General features: G+C 41.2%; 1 protein-coding gene across 17 annotated transcripts in view; it reads left to right on the top strand.

Moving 5' to 3' along the window:
• MYBPC1 (myosin binding protein C1) overlaps window positions 1-20,461 on the top strand; it is a 323,873-nt gene that overhangs the window by 168,185 nt on the left and 135,227 nt on the right. For all 17 annotated transcript variants that reach the window (XM_078675170.1, XM_078675161.1, XM_078675152.1 and 14 more), the window contains 6 exons: window positions 783-946; window positions 1,631-1,763; window positions 9,824-9,948; window positions 15,093-15,198; window positions 18,177-18,343; window positions 19,422-19,584. In XM_078675170.1, the coding sequence (XP_078531296.1) occupies window positions 783-946; window positions 1,631-1,763; window positions 9,824-9,948; window positions 15,093-15,198; window positions 18,177-18,343; window positions 19,422-19,584 (858 nt within the window). The remainder of the gene's footprint in view (window positions 1-782; window positions 947-1,630; window positions 1,764-9,823; window positions 9,949-15,092; window positions 15,199-18,176; window positions 18,344-19,421; window positions 19,585-20,461) is intronic.

The following is a 20,461-nucleotide window of genomic DNA, read 5'->3' as shown; positions in this document are numbered from 1 at the left end:
AGGCAGTTATTCTTTTGTAATCACAGATAAGGTCAATTAAAAAATACATCATTTATTATCAACCTGTTATAATATGCAGTATTCCTTAGAAAAGTCTCTAATGAGAATTTCGTGTATAGAAATAAATATATATACACACACACACACACACACACACACAAACACACACACACACACATATATATATATATATATATATATATATATATATATATATATATATATATATAGAGAGAGAGAGAGAGAGAGAGGGGGGAGAGAGAGAGGGAAAGAGCTGTATTATGGTTTTATAAGTTAGCGAGATTTTCACACATTTCAATAGGATTTACTAGGAGTATTTCTTATTAATAATAATGTTTGCATCTTGACAGCCAATAAATTGATATTTACTAAAACATGTCCTTATGTCTTTTAACACATTCGTGGAACTGATTTTTTTAATGATGTGACCCTTCTTTGTGACTTAACAGTCCTGACCAGTGAATTAAAATGAAAACATATTCTTAAATGTATCTAAAGTTGATTAAGGTTTGACATCTAACAACATTATCCCAAAAGATTTTCACCAGCATTTTATGCATGACACATTGGAAATATTCCTTACATAGCAACAAGAAAATGTATAACTGCAATAAGTCAGTAATGCTAATACTCTGATAACATTTTTTTGGATTTGCCCAATGTAACGTTGGTGGTTAACATTCGGAGTTGTCCGCTGGTCTGTTACCATGAATGATGTTAGCCTCTTGAAATAAATGATACTATTTGTTTCACATCGTCAGAGAAATTAAGCCTGAAGAAGGCCCTGAGATAGATGTTTGGGAACTTCTAAAGAATGCTCACCCTGCTGAATATGAGAAAATTGCATTCCAGTACGGCATCACTGACCTCAGGGGCATGCTTAAACGGCTGAAGCGCATGAAAAGAGAAGAAAAAAAGAGCGAAGGTACGGTACCCACAGTGGATAGTATGTGCATTAACTGGATGGAATCTAATGTTTCTCTTGATTTTCAGACAAATTAAATAAAGAGGTGCTTGGTTTATTGTAATTTAAATTGCCTAATAAGATATAAAACATTAGAATAATGGTGGGCTGGTAGGTCCCTGGGTACGTCAAGCTATATTTACTTCTTGCAGTGGCAGTGGTCAAGCTAGATATTGCATAATTATGGAGGAACCCACTACTAAAGCCCAGAGCTCATAGGAGAAGGGCTACAAATTTGGAGGGACATTATATAAGAGCGGAGGGTATATGCAAATATTTATGGACATGTAAGGTCCTTACTTTACTCATTCCAACACTCGAATGGCAGAATTATTCAGCTGTGAGACACTGGTAGAGAGAAAGAGAAGGAATGGGGCAATTGTCAAAAAGGAAAAGTGGTGCATTGACAAAACAAGAGTAATCCGTATACATCTAACACAAGGAAATTTGTCCCTAACTGAAAGATAACATTTTATAAAGCATTTTATAAACAGTGTGGCGGCAGTATGACGCCAAACATTGCAACCACTGCTTTAGATTTTGCTAGTTTTATTTTGTGAATTGCCTTTTGCAGGTTTGTAGACTAAAAGAAATGCAAAAAAGTATTCAAAATTATTTTTTTCATGTAATCCTTCCTTCCCAAAGCATTCTCAAAGAAACTAGACCCTGCGTATCAGGTTGATAAAGGATCTCGAGTGAGATTTGTGGTTGAGTTGGCTGATCCAACCATTGAGCTGAAGTGGTACAAAAATGGACAGGAAATACGGCCCAGTCCAAAGTAAGTGATATGAGTGGTTCAACTTTCAATCACTCTCCATATATGATCTTTAATCTCGCTAACATTTGATTGATTCTATATATTGTATTTTTCTGTGTCTGAAATTATTTTATAATGTATTGTTCTAGGATTGATTTCATATGTCAACCTATTTGTTGCAAAATGGTCAAAAGGGCCATGAACTAAGGCCAACTCACACCCATAAATTGTCTTTAAGAAGCTAAGCTCGAATTCTTGTGACATCAGTGAAGGCGAATGCTCTGTATGAGAAAGTGATAATGTAGAATACAGAGGATGGGTTGATAGCTATGCATCTTTTGTTATAATACATACATTTTTATACTATGTTATGCTATAGTATGTCCATTATAAGGCACTGTAGCCATGCTACTAAAAGACCACTGATAGCAATCATTTGTTAACAGAGTGTGCGATCCCAAAAGGACCAACACTACAATGCAGCAAGTTTATGGGTGTTCTTTAAAGAAACATCATATATTTAGCTGTTTTTTAACGAAGATGGCTTAGATGAAGGGCTGGGGGCTATCAGAAACAATTACCTTACATCAAAAAACAAAGGTAGAAGAATTGAGGTGTATGGTTTCTGGGGTACAAAGAAATCAATGCTCGGTTTGTCTCATTAGAGATGCTGTCACATGTCACAGGTACATGAACTGTACCTACTCTAAAGTTACACTGGTGTAAGCTGGTAACAAACTCAGTACCTGGGGGCAGATGTATCAAAATACCTATTAGCGATTCTCAAATAGCGATTTTTTGAGATTCACTATTTGAGAATTGCAAAATGGTATGTATCTAAAAAATCACAATTTTTTTAGCAATTTCTTAATATTCCTTATTTGCGAATAGCAAATTGCGATTTCGCAATTAAGGGATATTTTCCTATTCATTTCTATGGGCCAGGAGGTCCATAGGAATGAATAGGAAGTTATTCTCAATTTGCAATTCGCAATTTGAGAATCGCAAATTGAGAATAATTTCAAGGGTGCAAAGGTGTCATAAGGACACCCTGATGCACCCCTGAAATTTACATGTGTGTGCATATGGCGCACATACATGCCCTAAGGGCATGTATGTGCACCATATGGCACCTTCACAAATGCCAAAAAGTGCATTTGTGTAAGAATTTGCAAATTACCACCAACTTGAAGTTGGTGGTAATTTGCGATTTCTTAAGGAAAAATCGCAAAATTGAAATGCTTGATGCATAGCATTTAAGGAATCGCAATTTGCGATTCCTTAAATGCTTACGCAAAATTAAGGAATCGCAAACTTTGCGATTTCTTAATTTTGCCATACATTTTTCTTCATACATTCCATTTAGCAAATTCTTAGTCGCAAACGCTGCTTTTTTGTGAAGCACAGCGTTTGCGACTAAAAATTGCATTGTTACATCGGCCCCCTGGTCTTCTGTTTGCAACAAATTCGTTATTTGGGGTGGATTAGCGCATGATGATGTTATTTGCTCCTTCAGTTCCATATGTGCTTCCTTTGATCATGAACTATAATTTTTTTAGATCTCGAATACCTCCACAAACATAGAACATATTTTAGGAATGTCTGGGCAGTCGGTCTGCTACCAGCAATCTTGCACATTGTCGACATTCTCCTAAAAATAGCGCAGGGTATAGAGATGTCCAACAGCCCTGCAACTCCACACTGTCTGCTGACAGGGATGAAGCATCTCCTCATAAATTGTGATTATCACACTGGCATGTCTGACAGCATTTGTAAAAACAATAACAGTTCTTTCAGATGCAGGGATGTCTGAAGCAGATGTCTTCAGCGGTCACATTCCCGTGCTCACAGCTGCAGGCCTATAGTTATATCTCGTCTGTGTTCTTGTCTTCCTTTCTTTTGTGCAGTGCACACTATAGATGCTGCCCTTCTTGTTCAATTATGTATTTTCCTACATATGCACAAACATATGGATTATGTGACGAAAAAGGAAGTCTCTGTCCATGCATTAGCTTCACACCTTGTGGAAAATTGCTGAAACTACTGCTGTTATCTTCACCACCATTAGAATGCCTATGCTTTCCGCCTAGTGATTCTGTGAACATATACCTATGTGCATTACTGGTCCTCTCACAAATATGCAAGCGTTGGCTGTACAATCATATCCTGGGATGATTTTACAGCCATAAAACAGTGCATAGAGCGGTGTGCTCTCATACAACTCTTTTTTTGGGTGACAGCATTAAGGTGGGAAATTCTAGATCAGTGTCTCTTGTCAGCTAACACCACTACTGCAAGTGGCGATAACACAAACTGCCACTTACAGAAAGCGCTCTGTGACAAGGCAGTGGAATTCCCTGTCCGTACCTTTATGAAGTGAACAAGACTTACTAAAATTCAGAAATCTTCAAAAGGTTAGTTTTTCATAGATAGTCTTCCCAATAACTCATGCTTTCTAATTTGTCTTATTTTTCTTAGTTTTTGTCAATTATATCAGTCTCTACAGTGCAAAGAAGTTTCATAAATGTGCGTTACACATATAAACTAATATAACATAAACTAGTGCTAAAATAGCTTATTTTTTATTAACCTCAATTAATATTTAATTAATAGGAATATCAGGCACTTTTAATTATGATTTATTGTTTACATTTAAAAAAAGTAATTTTATTATATGGATATATGATTTTAAGTTTTTTCGTTTTTTGAGTAAATGAATGGTTTAAAAAAATGGTACATGTTTTTCTAGGATTCAGGGCTAGTAAGGGTTTTTTAGGGTTCAGGAATGGCTAGTGTTTAGGGGGAGTAAGGGAATTTCAAGGGTTCAGGGATGGGTGGTCTTTGTGGGTTGTAAGGAGTTTTCAGGGATCAGTAGTGTTTAGAGGTAGGATGTATATATTGAGGGTTTAGGAATTCATAGAATGTAGGGGTATAAGTGTTTTTAAGGTTCAGGGTTTGGTAGTATTTAGGAGTAGTAAAGGGTTTTAGGGTTTAGGTATGGCTAGTGTAAAATTATATTTTATGGAAATAAAAATGAACAAAATGTATAATTAAATTACATTTGTGATAGTTTTAGTATTGCAATGTAAAAAAATACAAAATTACATTTCTAATATTAGAATTTATATGTATAATATATATACACACATATATCTATATAGATATTACCTACTGGCAGTCGCCAGTAGGTAGTTATAGTTAGGATCTATTTTCCATAGGAAATCCGCAACATTCTATTTCCAATAACTTTGGCGCCAGTCAACTAATCTTCGCGAAATTTTCAAAACTTATGGCCCCGGTCCGCTCCTATCCTGAAAGTCTTGGGGTGATTCGTCAAGCAGGGGCCGAGAAAAAAGGGGGTCCCAAAACGTGTTTTCCCCATGCAGTTTCCCCATAGGAACCTTTAGCCGCAGCTACAGCCCGAACTGCTGAATGGAATTACACCAAATTTGGCAAAGAGGTAGTCCTTGGTTCAGACTCATGCCTTTTTGTTAAATGCTGTAAATCTGTTCAGTAGTTCCTGAGAAAATCAAAAGTAAAATCATATATATATCTATGGCCCGCAGGATCCGAGCACCCTCCCGATGACAAGCTGTATGTTAATCGGCTGTCAACACTCCAAACCAGGAAGTGATGACAGCCATCTTCTGCCTCGGTAGAACCGAGGCACAAGAAAGCAGAAAAAAAACCACGAAAAACGCAAAAAGGGGGCAGGGTAGAAACACCCTGATCCCCGAGGCATGCTTAGGGGGTCCCACAAGGACCTCCTAAGCCCCTGCGCTTCTTTGGTAATTAGCCCCCCGGGGGGCCAAATCCCAGGGGCAATACTGTTTATGTGAAGGGAGGTCCAGAGGGTCCCCCCAGCCCCGGGGACCACTACCCCCTGAGCTTCTTTCAATTATGTGGGGGGCTCTCAGGCCCCCACAGCCCCGGGGACCGCCACCCCCCAGTGCTTTTTTAAATTATGTACGGGGGGCTCTCAGGCTCCACCAGCCCCGGGGACCGCCAGTCCCCGTGGCTTCGAAAACTAATGGGGGGGACTCAAAGGCCCCCCAAGCCCCGGGGACAACCACCCCAAGGCTTTTTAAGAGTATGTGGGGGGGCTCACAGCCCCCACCAGCCCCGGGACTGCCACCCCCCGGGGCTTATAAATATATGGGAGGGAGGCTTTAAGGAAAGAATGGCGGGGGCTCGCGGCCTACCACCCCCAGGACTTAAAAAAAAAAATACCCTGTGTGGGGGTTGGGGGGCTGCCACTCCCCGGGGCTCAGACGTCATCAACTGCTCCTTCAACTCCGCCACCTTCCCGGAAAGCTGGAAACACGCTGAACTCACCGCCCTTCTGAAAAAACCCACAGCGGACCCCACCGAACTCAAAAATTACCGCCCCATCTCGCTCCTTCCTTTCCCGGCCAAAGTCATCGAGAAAGCTGTCAACAACCAGCTCGCCGCCTTCCTCGAAGCCAACAAATCCCTCGACTCCTCACAGTCCGGCTTCCGAACAAAACACAGCACTGAGACAGCCCTCATCGCAGCAACAGACGACATTCGAACTCTACTGGACAATGGAGACACAGTCGCACTCATCCTCCTCGACCTCTCTGCAGCCTTCGACACAGTCTGCCACAGCACCCTTTTACATCGCCTCAGAAACATCGGAATACAAGGAAAAGCACTTGAATGGATCACCTCGTTCCTCACCGGAAGAACCCAGAGAGTCCGCCTTCCACCATTCAAGTCCGAGGCCACTGAAGTCATCTGTGGCGTTCCACAAGGATCCTCACTCAGTCCCACCCTCTTCAACGTATACATGAGCCCCCTCGCGGCCATCGCCCGCCAACACAACCTCAACATCATCTCTTACGCGGATGACACTCAACTGATCCTTTCTCTCACCAATGACCCCAGCACCGCCAAAAATAACCTACACGAAGGAATGAAAGAAGTTGCCGAATGGATGAAACACAGCCGTCTGAAACTGAACTCAGATAAAACAGAAGTCCTCATCCTAGGTACATCCCCCTCTGCATGGGACGACTCTTGGTGGCCTGAAAACCCTTGGAAAAGCACCCATCCCGACAGACCACGCACGGAACCTAGGCGTTATCCTGGACTCTTCACTTTCAATGAACAGACAAGTCAGCGCCGTATCCTCATCCTGCTTCAACATTCTTCGCATGCTCAAAAAAACATTTCGCTGGATCCCCACCGAAACCAGAAAAACAGTCACCCATGCTCTGGTCACGAGCCGACTGGACTACAGAAACACCCTCTACGCAGGTACTACCGCTAAACTCCAGAAGAAACTCCAACGAATCCAAAACGCCTCAGCCAGGATCATATTAGACATCCCGCGTAACGAACACATCTCTGGTCACCTGAAAGACCTCCACTGGTTACCCGTCAATAAGAGGATCACTTTCCGACTGCTAACCCACGCACACAAATCACTCTACGACACCGGACCAGAATGCCTCAACTCACGACTGTCATTCTACACCCCCTCCCGCCAACTACGTTCTTCCAGCCAAGCCCTCGCCACTGTACCTCGCATCAACAAGACCACCATGGGAGGCAGATCCTTCTCATACCTAGCAGCTAAAACATGGAACTCACTCCCCACTTACCTTCGCCTTACCCAGAACCACCTAGCATTCAGAAAGCAACTTAAAACGTGGATATTTGACAAGTAATCCTCCCCCCCTCCCTAAGCGCCTTGAGACCCTCTGGGTATGTAGTGCGCTATATAAATTCTTTGACTTGACTCTTTGACTTGAACAGCACATCGTTCTATATGCGGATTAAGCCTGTCAGAATGAGCCATGACCTACAAAGGTAATAATTAAAAAACGGAATAAAACAAATGGAACATTTGAACTTACTTAAAGGAATACTGACTCTCGCACCAGGACTCTGTGTCCCATCAGGCACTATAATAGACATTACACTAGGCATACGCCCACTGGGGGCGGATTTACAATCAAATAAATTGCCGGAAATGAAGTGGCTGCGAGTTTCAAATGCTGTTTGTCGTTTGCCCATGAAGAAGGGGTTGTTTAACCTTGAAACGCGTTGGCTGATGAAAAATATTGTGGCGCAGAAAGGCAGGCTGCATGTTTAAAGCCGGATGGCAGAACGAAGTTGTGTGCGCTCCCAATGCTTCAGGGCAGTTGTTTGGATATATATATATATATATATATACTATATCACGATCCACAATTTACAAGTCAAGGATATCACGAACACTCCTGGATTGTCAAATGCAGATTAAATCACAAAGTATGTCCCCACCAGTGCGTTTCACCAATTGCCATGATCAAGGCCACAGCTGAAACGCACTGGTAAGGACATATTTTGTGATGAAATCTGCATTTGACAATCCAGGAGTGTCCGTGATACACTTGACTTGTGAATTCTGGATCGCGCTATTTGCGCATCCGGAGCCCGACGTGAACCGCCACTCTGGCTTTTACATGTATATATAAAACCAAAAAGCCTAAGTGGCGGGCCATGTCGGGCTCCAGATGCCCAAGACGGTAGGTCCTGTCACTAGAGAGAGATGCCTGTGGGGCCATGGGCCATACATCTCTACATTTGCAGGCGGAGGTAATCCTTCCAGGTGGACTGAATTCCATCCACCAGACTCTAAATTGGCCCCCAAAAAATTTCCGCAGCATGAATACACTTGAGGGTAGCAATGTCTGACGTTTAGGGATCTTTCTGAATAAGCAACTGGTAAACCATAGTGGACTGGGGTTGCAGTCTCAGAGTAATGTGCTCCTATGATTTATTGCAGTGGCAGATACAACAATTTTGGAAAGCATACAAATAATGCTCTTGTTTTCGTGGGGTTTTCAGTTTAGTTGGCAGGGGCTTTTACAAATGGAGTGGTATCGTTTTTCAATGAGGCAATTCAATAGGATATATGGATGAGGAATCCACCAGATCTAGGTAATACTCCTCTACTGCACCTTTCAACATCCCGGTTGCCCCTGGCCCCTCATTGTTACCCCGTCACTCCTTCACCACCCACGATGGGCTAAGAGAAAAGGGGTTGAAGTTGTAGGTGTCCTGTACTGCCAAACCTGGTTAGAGAGGGACTATTCATTCTGAATACCCCGTTTCTCCTTATCGTTCTTAACCTCCCTTCCCCACTTGTGTTGCAGTGTGGAGATGTAATAAAGGGGTGATTGTCAGATTACTGGTGTCAGATACACCATCAGACCTAAATATTGCATTCTAAATATCATTATAAAGATATCATGGAAATGGGTGTCGATTTCTTATGATTAGCTCTAATGGGAAAATATTTATGTAAACTATATTTAGGACATGATATTTATGGCAGACAATATTTTGACAAAGATTTCCGGTACAATGCCAAAGAGAGTTCCTAAAGTAAGGCTGGCCCACTGCTCAACAGCACTCTTCAACTGTGTCTTGCTGGTGATGACATGTCAGTGGACTCGTGCACAGACAGCCCGAACACCAGCCGAAGGCACCAAAATCTATCCAAGCACACCTTGTATAGAGACCTTCCGTTGAGCTATAGGAACATCACAACAGCACTCCATGACACTCTCACCAGTGACACAGCAACTGTGAGTTAGAATGGAGGGTTGTCTTCCACGTGCACAGGCTGGCTGGAGCCCTGCATGCCACGCAATCATGGTCCACTGACTTCTGTTATTTCCTGAGTGTCTACCATGACCTTTGCTGCAGGCCCAATGAAACTCAAGGAAGGAGTTGGCAGTAGGAAGACTGACATAGGGAATGGGGAAGAGGCAACTCAATGCACCAACGTGTCCCTAAATGGTCAAAGAGCACAGAACATGTGCATTTCACATAGGCACACTCTTCCACTTAAATGTAGAGTCAGAATATTTGTGTATCTGACTAAAATGATTTAATATGCGGTTAAAAGATAAATGCACAAACATAGCCTAGGCGGCGTAGTCTGTTTTACTGCATATGACTTAAGAATCATGTTAAAATTACTAAAATAAACAATCTTACTGCGTGGAGAACCAAACTCTACAGTATTGTACTAACTCTAAAATCTTCTCTTTTGATGTGAACAGGTATATCTTTGAACACAAAGGAAACGAAAGAATCTTATTCATCAATAACTGCTCTCTGGCAGATGATGCCGCATACCAGGTGAAGGCGGGTGATGAACAATGCGCCACAGAGCTTTTTGTGAGAGGTATGCTACCATCCCTGCTGTCACAGCAGAACAATTTAAATCTTACACCCTGTCTTCTAAGAAAACACCTGTTATTGATGCATGTCATGGTGATGAGGATGTCAGCCCACATTCTCCTTAGGACTCTAGCACACCTATTGAAGAATCTGCAACACCACAGCAAGTCCTTCATCGGCCTATAGCGTTGTCATCCAGTGATGATGGGTCTTGCCAGACCTAGCACTGTGTCCTGAATCAGATGTGGCACCACAATAATGCTGCTGAGCAATGAGAACCATATCTTTGGTATGCTCAGGGGTTATAACCTTTTATTTAAAAAAAATATTTGCCATTTCAGTGAGGAGGTGGTATATAGATCTGAAGATTCAGGAAAAGATTCTGGAAGTATGTCATTTATTTATGTATTTATTTTGGCTCCCTAGATAGCCATGACTTGCCACATTATGGTCATGTCAAGGTGCTTGAGTACATGGTTCTTATATGATGGTCTTTGTGTTAGTAAGACAACCTGGTTAATATACATTTCATCTTTAGAAGGGCTTCTCACAGTGTGCTCAAAGGTTAGAGTTGCGACATAGATATTTAAAGGGGGCCATGAGGTGCTAAGGTTTCTTTCACATGAGGGAGGCGGCTAAGGTCCAGTTCCCCCTTCTTTGATGAAAGCACTGTTCGCCTTCGTTATAGAAGTGCGCTTTATTTCGGTCCTAGTTTCAGCTAGGACATAGGGGTAGCTTCCCTAATACTCCTCTTAATAATGCGTGGGCATTCATTTGAGACGGGTTGTGACTGAAGTGTATGGGTATCAAGGTGTGGAAGGGATAGTTTACTCAGCTTCATCAATGAAGGAGTCGAGGTGTTTCCCTGGTAATGGCTGGGGTCAGGTCCTCTGCCAATCCCTCTTAGTTAAATGCCTATCTGTAAATATTTTTTTCCAGGACATTTTTGATGAGTATGTGGGTAAGGTCTGTTCTCATACTTTGATTTATTGCATTCCATAGCATTGGTGCCAGCTCTTTGAGGAGGCTTTGTAATGGAACATTCCCTGTTTGGAAAGCCCCATTTGGAAAGCTTTGGGACAGTTTCTACTAGTAGTCAGGGCCTATGCTCTAAAAGGCCGATGCTCCTATCGGTCATACACGGTGCTGAAGACTTTGAATTTGATTACTGTTCCATGAGAAGTCAGTGAAGACTATTGGAGTGGACCTTTTCAAGGTCAGACCCAGCGAGATGCCGTAATTTACGCTTTTTTTTAGGATGTGGTTGATAGATTACATTTTAGTAGTCTAAAAAGGACCTTAGCCGCCCATGTGGCATTGGCCCGGGGATCATATACTACTGTGCACTATACATATTTGTGGGCAGATTCTTCCTTTTATCTGAGTCAGTTTGGGATGAATGCATAATCATTTGTATACAATGTATGACATACATGAAAATTATAATGATCTTCAGACATTTATTTATGGCTCTGGCTAAGTTGTACTTTCCCTCCTTATGGCAGTGGCTCTTACACTACGTGGATCTTTCTTGTGTGTCACTATACTGCATAGGTCCATGAAGTCACTTCTCTTGAGATTAGCAGGACGGTTTAAGAAAAGGTGGGAGTTGCATACAGTGTAACACATTTCCAAAAAAGATTGGAAAAAAGCTATCTTTCCTCACAGACGGTATATCCATAATTGAGAGGATAAATCTGATACTTTTCTGAGTATTATACTAGAGCTTCATAAATTTGACTCGAAGTGATCGCCTGATTGGCCTACATGTGGGACCTCCATGGATGGTTATGCTTCTATGCAATGGTTCTGGCAAAGGCGGGACTGAAGTGTTAGCGAGAGGAGAGGGCTGGGGAAATAGGATTTGAGAGAGTAAGATACAAGGAGGCAACTTTGTCCTTTGCATTCCACTCTATTATGATCCTGTGATAGTGACCTAATTAGACAGCTTTTTGATTTGAGGCTCATTGCAGCAGTATAAAGAAATGACACCAAAATTGTTTTTCATTTTTGTGTCAGTAGTGGGTATTTCTAGGGTGTTATGCCTCACAAATGGTACGGATTTTGCTTCAGGGATCAAGATATGTTCGATGTTGGAACCTTTCATACACAGGAGGTGTTCCTTGACTTAAAAATAATCACTCTGGATGTTCACCTGCCTGACCACTTCCTTCTCTGAGTGTTGCCTGAGTACATCTAGAATTGAAGCTGGTTTTGTTCTGCTTGGGTTATTGACAAACCCACGTCCATTAGTTGGCTGTGTTCTGGGAGGCACATTACATGGATTATATGGAGTGTATGGATGTTCTCAAATTTTTCATTAGCTCTTCCAGACCTTTGCTCAGAATTTTGTCAGCTAGTGTGGAGTAAGCTGCTCAGATGAAGTAATGCTACTCAGTTGTTTTCCTCTTGAGACTCCAGCGCCAATTCCTTCAACTCCGTAAATGAAGACAACTAAAACAAACCTAATCACAACTACCAGTATCACCGACAAAAGGGGTGGAAATAGTGGGTGAAATATCAGTGCCTAGGCAAAATAAATGAAACGCTGGTGATTAAAGGCAATATCCACAGGGAGGCACCAATGGATAGGAAACACTGAGACAAGTGCACTATCAGATAAAGACTGACACATAAACACAAAGAAATGTAATGATTCTAAGATTAATCAGCCCAAAGAAGCATGTGAGGGAACATTGTTAGTGTTCGTTAAAGACCCAAAAAGACAGAAATACTGGTTTGCGGGGGTGCAGACCCAGTTCTACACACAGATCTCCAAGGGATCTTTTTCTCTTCTACCGTCCAGGACTTATATACACTTAATTTTGTCCCTTTAATTCGAAAAGTTCATTTAATGTTTGCTCGCTGGGACCCTTTGCCTTATCTATTCTTGGTCGAATTGCTTTGATTAAAATGTCAATACTCCCCCTCTTAAATTTTTTATTTTCAACTATTCCAGTTTTTCTGCCTGGCTCTTTTTTTTCCAGAATAGAATCTATGTTTTCCACATTTATTTGGGCGAAACAAACGCCTAGAATAGACTTACGGACTTTATCTGCAGAAATTTAATATGGAGGTCTCTCTTTACCAAATTTAAAAGACTATTATTACGCATACTTTGCGCAGTACCTAGAGAGATTTAAAAATACAAACCCAGGTACCGGATTTTTTATAATTTTTTTTTTTATTTAATATGTTTAGAAATTCAGATTCCATCCCCTTTGCTTGTGCCGAAATCACCCAAATTTGTCCGTTATAAGACCCTAAATTGGTTCTTTAAACGGCGAGATGCCATGCATAAGAGATATTCCCTCCCTCTCTTTCATTTCACAACTCCTTTAATTGGTGCTTTTGCTTTTTTAAGGATTAAGATTGATCCTATAGTTATTGAAAATTGGGGCCAGGCAGGGTTTAAAACGTTATCTGATTTTTTGGCGAATGGGACCTGGTTCACTGTCAATGATATGATACGTTTGATCCCTGGCAATTTTCTGCTAATCGGGTCCTATATTAATTTGATTTATAATACATTGACGCAATTAGACCCTGGTATTATTATTAATAATTCTTCTTCATTAGCATTAGATCTTTTTGTTAATGATCTTAGGAAGAAACCCAGGGCATGGGAACAGTGCCTGACACAGAGTCGGGAGGATGAGCTGACTTCTAAAGTTATACGCAAATGGCATACACAGGAAAATCTAGTATTATCAACTGAAATATGGAAAACTATCAATCAGTTTAATTTTGGTTCATTGCGCGGCGCCAATTGGCGTCGAATGCTTTAATTTGGCAAATGGCTGTTATATCGCACACCAGTAATCATTGCCAAAATGTATGACAATACATCCGCTATCTGTTTTATACTCTGCCACTGTGATCAAGCTAATTGGTCTCACATCATGGCGTATTGTCCTAAAATTAAGTATTATTGGGAGGAAATTTTCGCTTTTCTTAAAACTTATTATATGATATTAATTCCCTGTAGTGCAAAAATGCTACTATTTGGGTATGATCCAGAATGTAAATTTACAAGCTATTTGGGGCAAAATTGATTTACATTGTAATGGCTGTTGCTAGATCTCTATTATTACTGAATTGGCGCTCACCACAAGTTCCGACGTTTCAGGAATGGTTTGAGAAAATGAAGAGGGTTAGGAAATGTGAACAACAGTATGCAAAAAGAGTTGGGGGTTTAAAAAAGTTCGATCAGAACTGGGGGTGTTATTTTGAGTAATTTGCTACATACTATGTTAAACCGAAAATGGATGTAAGTGTATTTGTTGTAAAATTCCTATTTTATGCATTTGTTGTAAAATACTGCATACAACTTCAATAAAAAAATAATTAAAAAAAGACCCAAAACTAAAGAGTCTTTAATCATGACCAGTCCCTACAGAAAAGTCTAACACGGTGCTTACCTCAAGCGATAACTATTTCATATTTGACAACAACACATGTGAATAATCACCCAAATGGGAGTGCCCTTAATATCGCACCCAAAAGGAAGTACCTTTCATAAACCACCCAACAGGGAATACTTTTTTATTTCCTGCCCAAAGGTTCACACCTTTTATAAATCACCCAAATGAAAATCATTTTAACATACCACCCAAAAAACAATGCCCTTTATATTCCACCCAGAAGTGAATACCTGTTAAGAACCGCGCAAATGGGAATGCTTTTAATCTCCCACTCAAAGTTTCATAGATTTTTTAACCCACCCAAATGAGAATCTCTTTAATATTTCATCCAAAAGGGGAATATCTTCTATAACTAAAACAACTGTGCATGGTTTTATGCCTCAGAAATCGAAATTGAAATACCTTGTCGATCGTGCTGCAAATTTAGAATTTGTTCGCAGCGTGCTAAATTCTAGATAGCACATTTGCCCTTTTAAATAGATTTTCTAGGCTAGCGCTTTGTTGTTTTCATTGTTTGCTGAGGTGTGCAGGTCAGTGCCTAAAACTAGAAGCAGAAAATAAATGTCTTGACTTCCGTGTGGCTTATACCCTCCTGTGACAAAAGCCAACACCTTTACAAATGGAAACCTTCGTTCACATTTGAACTCTACAGTGACTGACTAGACTGAGCATTCAAGTAAAGTGTCTGTACTGTAGCTTTCAATTGATGCATCTTTGATTGTAGAGCCCCCAGTCCTGGTGACGAAAGAACTGGAGAACGTCAGCGCCTACTGTGGCGACAGGGTGGAGATGGAGTGTGAAGTGTCAGAAGAAGAAGCCAATGTGAAGTGGTAAGCAATTACTAACAGAGCTTTGCCACTGCTGGATAATATCCTTAGGCCAAAGAGAATCCCACATGTGTCAGTCGTTTCACTGGACAGCACACACAAACCTTGGTTCATGGATATAAATACCGCCATTGATGAATACAGGTAATTCTGTATATATAATGGACACAAAAACACACAACATTCATACACACATTCACGCAGGTCACATATATGTGCACACATACATATATACCACCACACCTGTAGACATCCATACATACAGAGGCAACACACATACAGAAACCAACTCACTGAAATGCAAAACTATTCTTCTGAAAAGTGACACCTTTAATAATAGACTCCGTGAACCCACAGCATTCTCTTTTATTTCTCTCTACACCTTTCCTACCGTGATGAAGTTGTGATGTATGTGTTCTGCAAGTTCTTTTCTCTGGGTCTCAGATATGCAGGGGCCTATTTATGAAAATGTCACACCGTGCAGCACAGCAAGTAACCTTGCTGTGCTGTGCTGAACTGCCTACAGGGAAAGGGCATGAATGTGCCATATTCCTACCTTTTCTTCTGCACTACCATCCTTATGGCAGCCTAGCGCCTAAAAGTGCTTCATTTGAGCCAGTGCTTTCTGGTGCTTGGCACAGGCACTTAATTGTCAACACCGTCAGTGGTGACAGTCTGCCACAAGGTGGCGCTGTGTGGCTCATTTGGAGATTACCACAACAATAGTTAATTATTTATTAAATATACATTAAAAATTACTTTTACCTGCCTCCCAAGCCATTCTTATAGCTTTGGGGGCCTGAAATAGACCGAATTGTCTCACTCGTAGAAGTGTAATGGTTAGTAGTTGTGTTGTTACTATCATTGTTAGCATGGCAGGAGCAATGTGTGGTGCAAGCTACAGCAGCTTCCTGACAATAGCCCTGGCACTTCTTTTATTACAAATTAAGCACTGGCTCCAATGCAGGCACCCTTGCACCAGAATGCAGCACACATAGAAAGAGTAAGTTAGAAGGAGAAATAAAGATATTTCTCCTCGTTACGCCTCTCCTGGGAAGGCCTGTCTTTTTGGCGCATTCCCAGGTTTACCAGTTATAGTAAATCTAGGGCTACGTCAAAAATCATAGAAGCTGCATGTGAACACCCACACAACGCCCATGGAATGCCTTCCCAGGGCAGAGTAAGCTGTTCCTTTATTAGGGTGTTGAGGCCCGACCTCAATTATTACCTTCTTTTTTTTTTCCATATTTAAATTTATTGTACGTTTAGAATCTTTTAACCTGGTTCTGCACGAGGGTCAGGCAGAATCAGGCACTTTAGAAAGACACATGCGCTAGTCAGCCGCGGCCCGTGGATGGAGTTCGGTGGGGAGGGAGGCGGTGCGGGGGAGGGGAAGTGTGGGGGGTGGTAAACAACGGAATATGGATAATTGCAGGTAAGTAAACAATTTAATAAATAAAACGAATTTCGTTGCGTGCCCTGCATCGCAAAATGCGATGCAGCGCGCGCTACGAAATTCGTGAGCAAAAAAACGATGGATTTAGGCCCAGATCTCTGTACTGGGGGGTGAATGTTTGACAATGTTCAGCATTCTGTCCATCTTTTTGTGTTGCTATAGTCGCCCCAAGTTGGATGGGTATGCCCAAATCAGGGGCGGCTCCTCCGTAATGGCAGAGGAGCGTCGCCCCACTCATCATAGTAACAGAAAAATAAAATGATGATTAAACAATATCATTTTATTTGTCTGTGACTAGCTCTGACATCCGTGCAGGGCTGGGCAGGGCCAGGCCTTGACAGGTAGGTAGTGGGCACTCAGAAGTGTACATGTATATTTGGCTGCCCGTCCTAGGCCGGCCAAATATACATGTTCACTTCTATTTCTCCAACCCAGATGTGTTCACAGCCTGGTTGGAGAAAAGACGCAGTCTACACAGCAGTCTACTGAGTGGCAGAGCAGGCCGCTCAGAGCAATCCTGGTGCTGCTTTCACAGCAGGAGAGCAGTGCTAGATTGGATGAGCAGCCTCGCCTTCTCAGAGACTACTGGGAGAGCTCTGAGGCGGCCATCAGCATCGGAGGCTGCTGCGAACGGTACAGTAAAAACGATTATTTTCTCTTCCTTGTCCCCCGGTCCTCCACCTTCCTGTTGTGGCAGCCACCACTGGCAATAGAACATTTTGAAATGAGTTTTACTGCAATAGAGAGATGGAAGGTTATATAAATATTTTGATATCAGAAAATAAAATATATGATGTTCATCTAAAATGCAAGTCCTTCTCCAGTCATGAGTCTTTATACATTGAAGATCCAACACAAATATCAGAATATATAACCCTAGTGACTTCTGTAGTCGTGAAGAGCACTTAGTTAAAAAAAATTGGTATACATGTGGAAAAGACTGACTGACTGATAAAAATTGACTTCACAAAAATGGACTTTGTGTGAACACATATTATCATGCCATACATCCCCAAACAATTACACATACCACAACCTCGCACCCAAAAGGATGCATTGAAAGCCTCTGATGCCCTGTGCATAGCCCCACTCTTCTCACTGGTCTCAAATGATATTTCTCTGAAGATCATTTCTGTCTTATTCGTTCTCCTGCCTGCATCCTACACTTCTACATTCACAATCTCCATTCCTTCGGCAGTTCACCCCCTTAAAGCTACTTAGGACTTGCACCACAAGATCGCATGACCTCTGTGGCAACACACCGTTTGGCCCCACAATTTGGATCGCAGTGATTTAGAATTACATGTGGTAAAAATCGCCTTTGGTGCAAATTGCACCAGGCACGAGGATGTGGAAGCAGAAGAAAAGGGGCCCTTTAGTTATTTATTTTTAAAGTGGAAACTTTTGGAGTAGGGTGTACAGTGTTTATTTGTAGTTAAATTGTATGAGCAGATGGCAGGATAGGGAAAATGTGTTCACTTTGTCTAATAGAAAAATGAATGACCAATTAATTATTCTATTACAGGTTTAAGAATGGGGTGGAGCTTACGAACGAGCCAAGATCACGATATCGACTGAAAGTCGACGGCAAAAGACATATCCTGATCATCGACGAGGCAAACAGAGGCGACTCAGCAACATACTCTGTAATGACCACAGGAGGACAATCAGCCGCCCAGCTCCAAGTTGACCGTAAGTACATATAAGGCTCCTTAGCTACAGGATGCTAAGGATGTGATCTGCATTGTGTTACACGGGAAGAGGTGGAAGGGTTTTGTGCCTTCTGCCGTTTATCACCGGATGTTCTATTTTGATTGACATGCAAAAGAGAAAAACACAAAATTGTCACGGATAACAGCTGATAGAAAATAGTTGCCTTTTCCCAAAATATTGAGAATTATGTAAAATGGATACTCCTAAAAATCCAGCACAGTTAGGAGAAAATGATTTTCGATACATTGTTAAACAGTAGTTATTTAATGTTTAGCTATTTTGATTGTTCTTATTGCTTGGGTTGAGTGTTGTGGGAGTGTTGGGTTAGAGATCATCATGTTGGACTTCTCATATTTTTAGAACAAATATCTGACTTTGATGGGTTTCACAAAGACGTGCGGGAGTACTTGCCGGAGTACTCGGGAACATCTGCACCAGTGTACTCAAATGCGTAGAATTTGCACGTGCGTAATTTCCACATGGTGGAAAACTCCACATCTGTAAATTGGAAGCACATTGAACTTTTTCTTTTGTTTATTTCGCAGTGTGGATAATATTTTCTCGATTGGCGGAATTCCTTCCTAAAGCTCCATTTAATTTCCATCCTAAAGCTCCATTTAATATAGAGGTCTTCCATCGATCCCTTATGTGAAAGCATTGACTTCTGCTTTTGACTGGCATAATTTTGTGTGTGTTTACAGAATGGAAAACACCTACAAAATCTATCTGAATATGCCCAGAATTTGTGGATATTCACCTACCTTCTGTAGGTAGGTCCACTAGTACATGCCACAATCTGCTCTTAATTTGAAATCGTATGCAGCTTTCCTTAGTTGCAAATGTACTTTGAGATGGTAAAACTGCATTTAACCTTACTCTATGAATCAGGGTTTGTAATGTAACCTCACAAGTGTCTGTTTAGTAACATCTATGTTTAACTCTGGTGCACAAAGTGGTCTGAGATCCTTCTTCACGTTTAGTGGTCTATCCTGTCTTGCACCAAGGAGCCATCTTGTCTCCAGTCACCGTACTCAGTTTATTTTCCTATTTCTGCCAGTGAGACCACTGAAGATATTAACGCCGCTCACAGACATAACCGTGCTGCTGGGTAAAGAGATCAACTTAAAGTGTGAAATTTCAGAAAATGTATCCGGACGTTGGTACAGAAATGGACAGCTTATTCTGGGCAGTGACCGCATCAAATTGTATCACAAAGGAAGGTAGGTGGTATGGACTGGATGTGGCACTCAGTTTCAACTTAATGACATGTGTATAAACTTCAGAAGGATGAAATGAGGTGAAGTCAGAAATGTATTGCCAAAGGTTTATATCAATGTTTGGAGTAAGATTCTGCTTTTTTTCTAATTCTCAAAGAATTTAAAAGTACTTCTGAGAGGTTGTGGCTGTAATAGAAGAAACATAAGAAGAAATATTTATTGTGCTATTATTTTAAATCATTACAATAAAACCAATAGTTCATTCGTGTACGTCAGCAAAACAGCAGAATGTACAGAGCCCATGAAAATCAGAGCCCTAAGCTGGGGATAAGAGTCATTACAATTTTTAGAGAAGTGTAATTAAAATCGGTCAAAATGCTTATCAAGTATACATTAGTCTAAAGTGCAATTGTTAAAGTGCAAAAATGCAACTAAAGTGCAATCATTGCCCCTTGATGGATTGTGAGCATACCTCCAAAAACCCCATAATACGGCTTGACGAGACTCCAGTTAAAATACAATTGCTAAAATATTATTCAAGAGCTAGTCCTTAAACTAAAACAAGAGTCTTCCAGGCGTATCACCTCAAGGGATTTCGATGGGGCCAGAAAATGTTTTTGAGAGTTATCAAAAAGGGCTCAGATTACTTTTTATCACAGCGAGGCTTTCATTGATGCTGTTGTTGGACGGGAGGAAAATTGTTGAGCTCCTCAGGAAAGCTGAACAGTCTATTGTGACGTGCTGTCTGTTTCCCCTGTTGGCAATGCTAGAACTGCTCTCATGAACTTCAGGAATCGAGACGCCAGCTTTGAGGACTTGTTTTGATCACTACACAACAGGTTCTAATGTTTAAAGCACTCCAAATTGGGCGCAGCCAAAA

This window comes from Lissotriton helveticus, chromosome 1_1 (genome assembly GCF_964261635.1).
Source record: "Lissotriton helveticus chromosome 1_1, aLisHel1.1, whole genome shotgun sequence".
Classification (NCBI taxonomy): Eukaryota; Metazoa; Chordata; class Amphibia; order Caudata; family Salamandridae; genus Lissotriton; species Lissotriton helveticus.
Note: the sequence above shows the minus strand (reverse complement) of the source record. Positions and strands in the feature narration are given on the sequence as shown.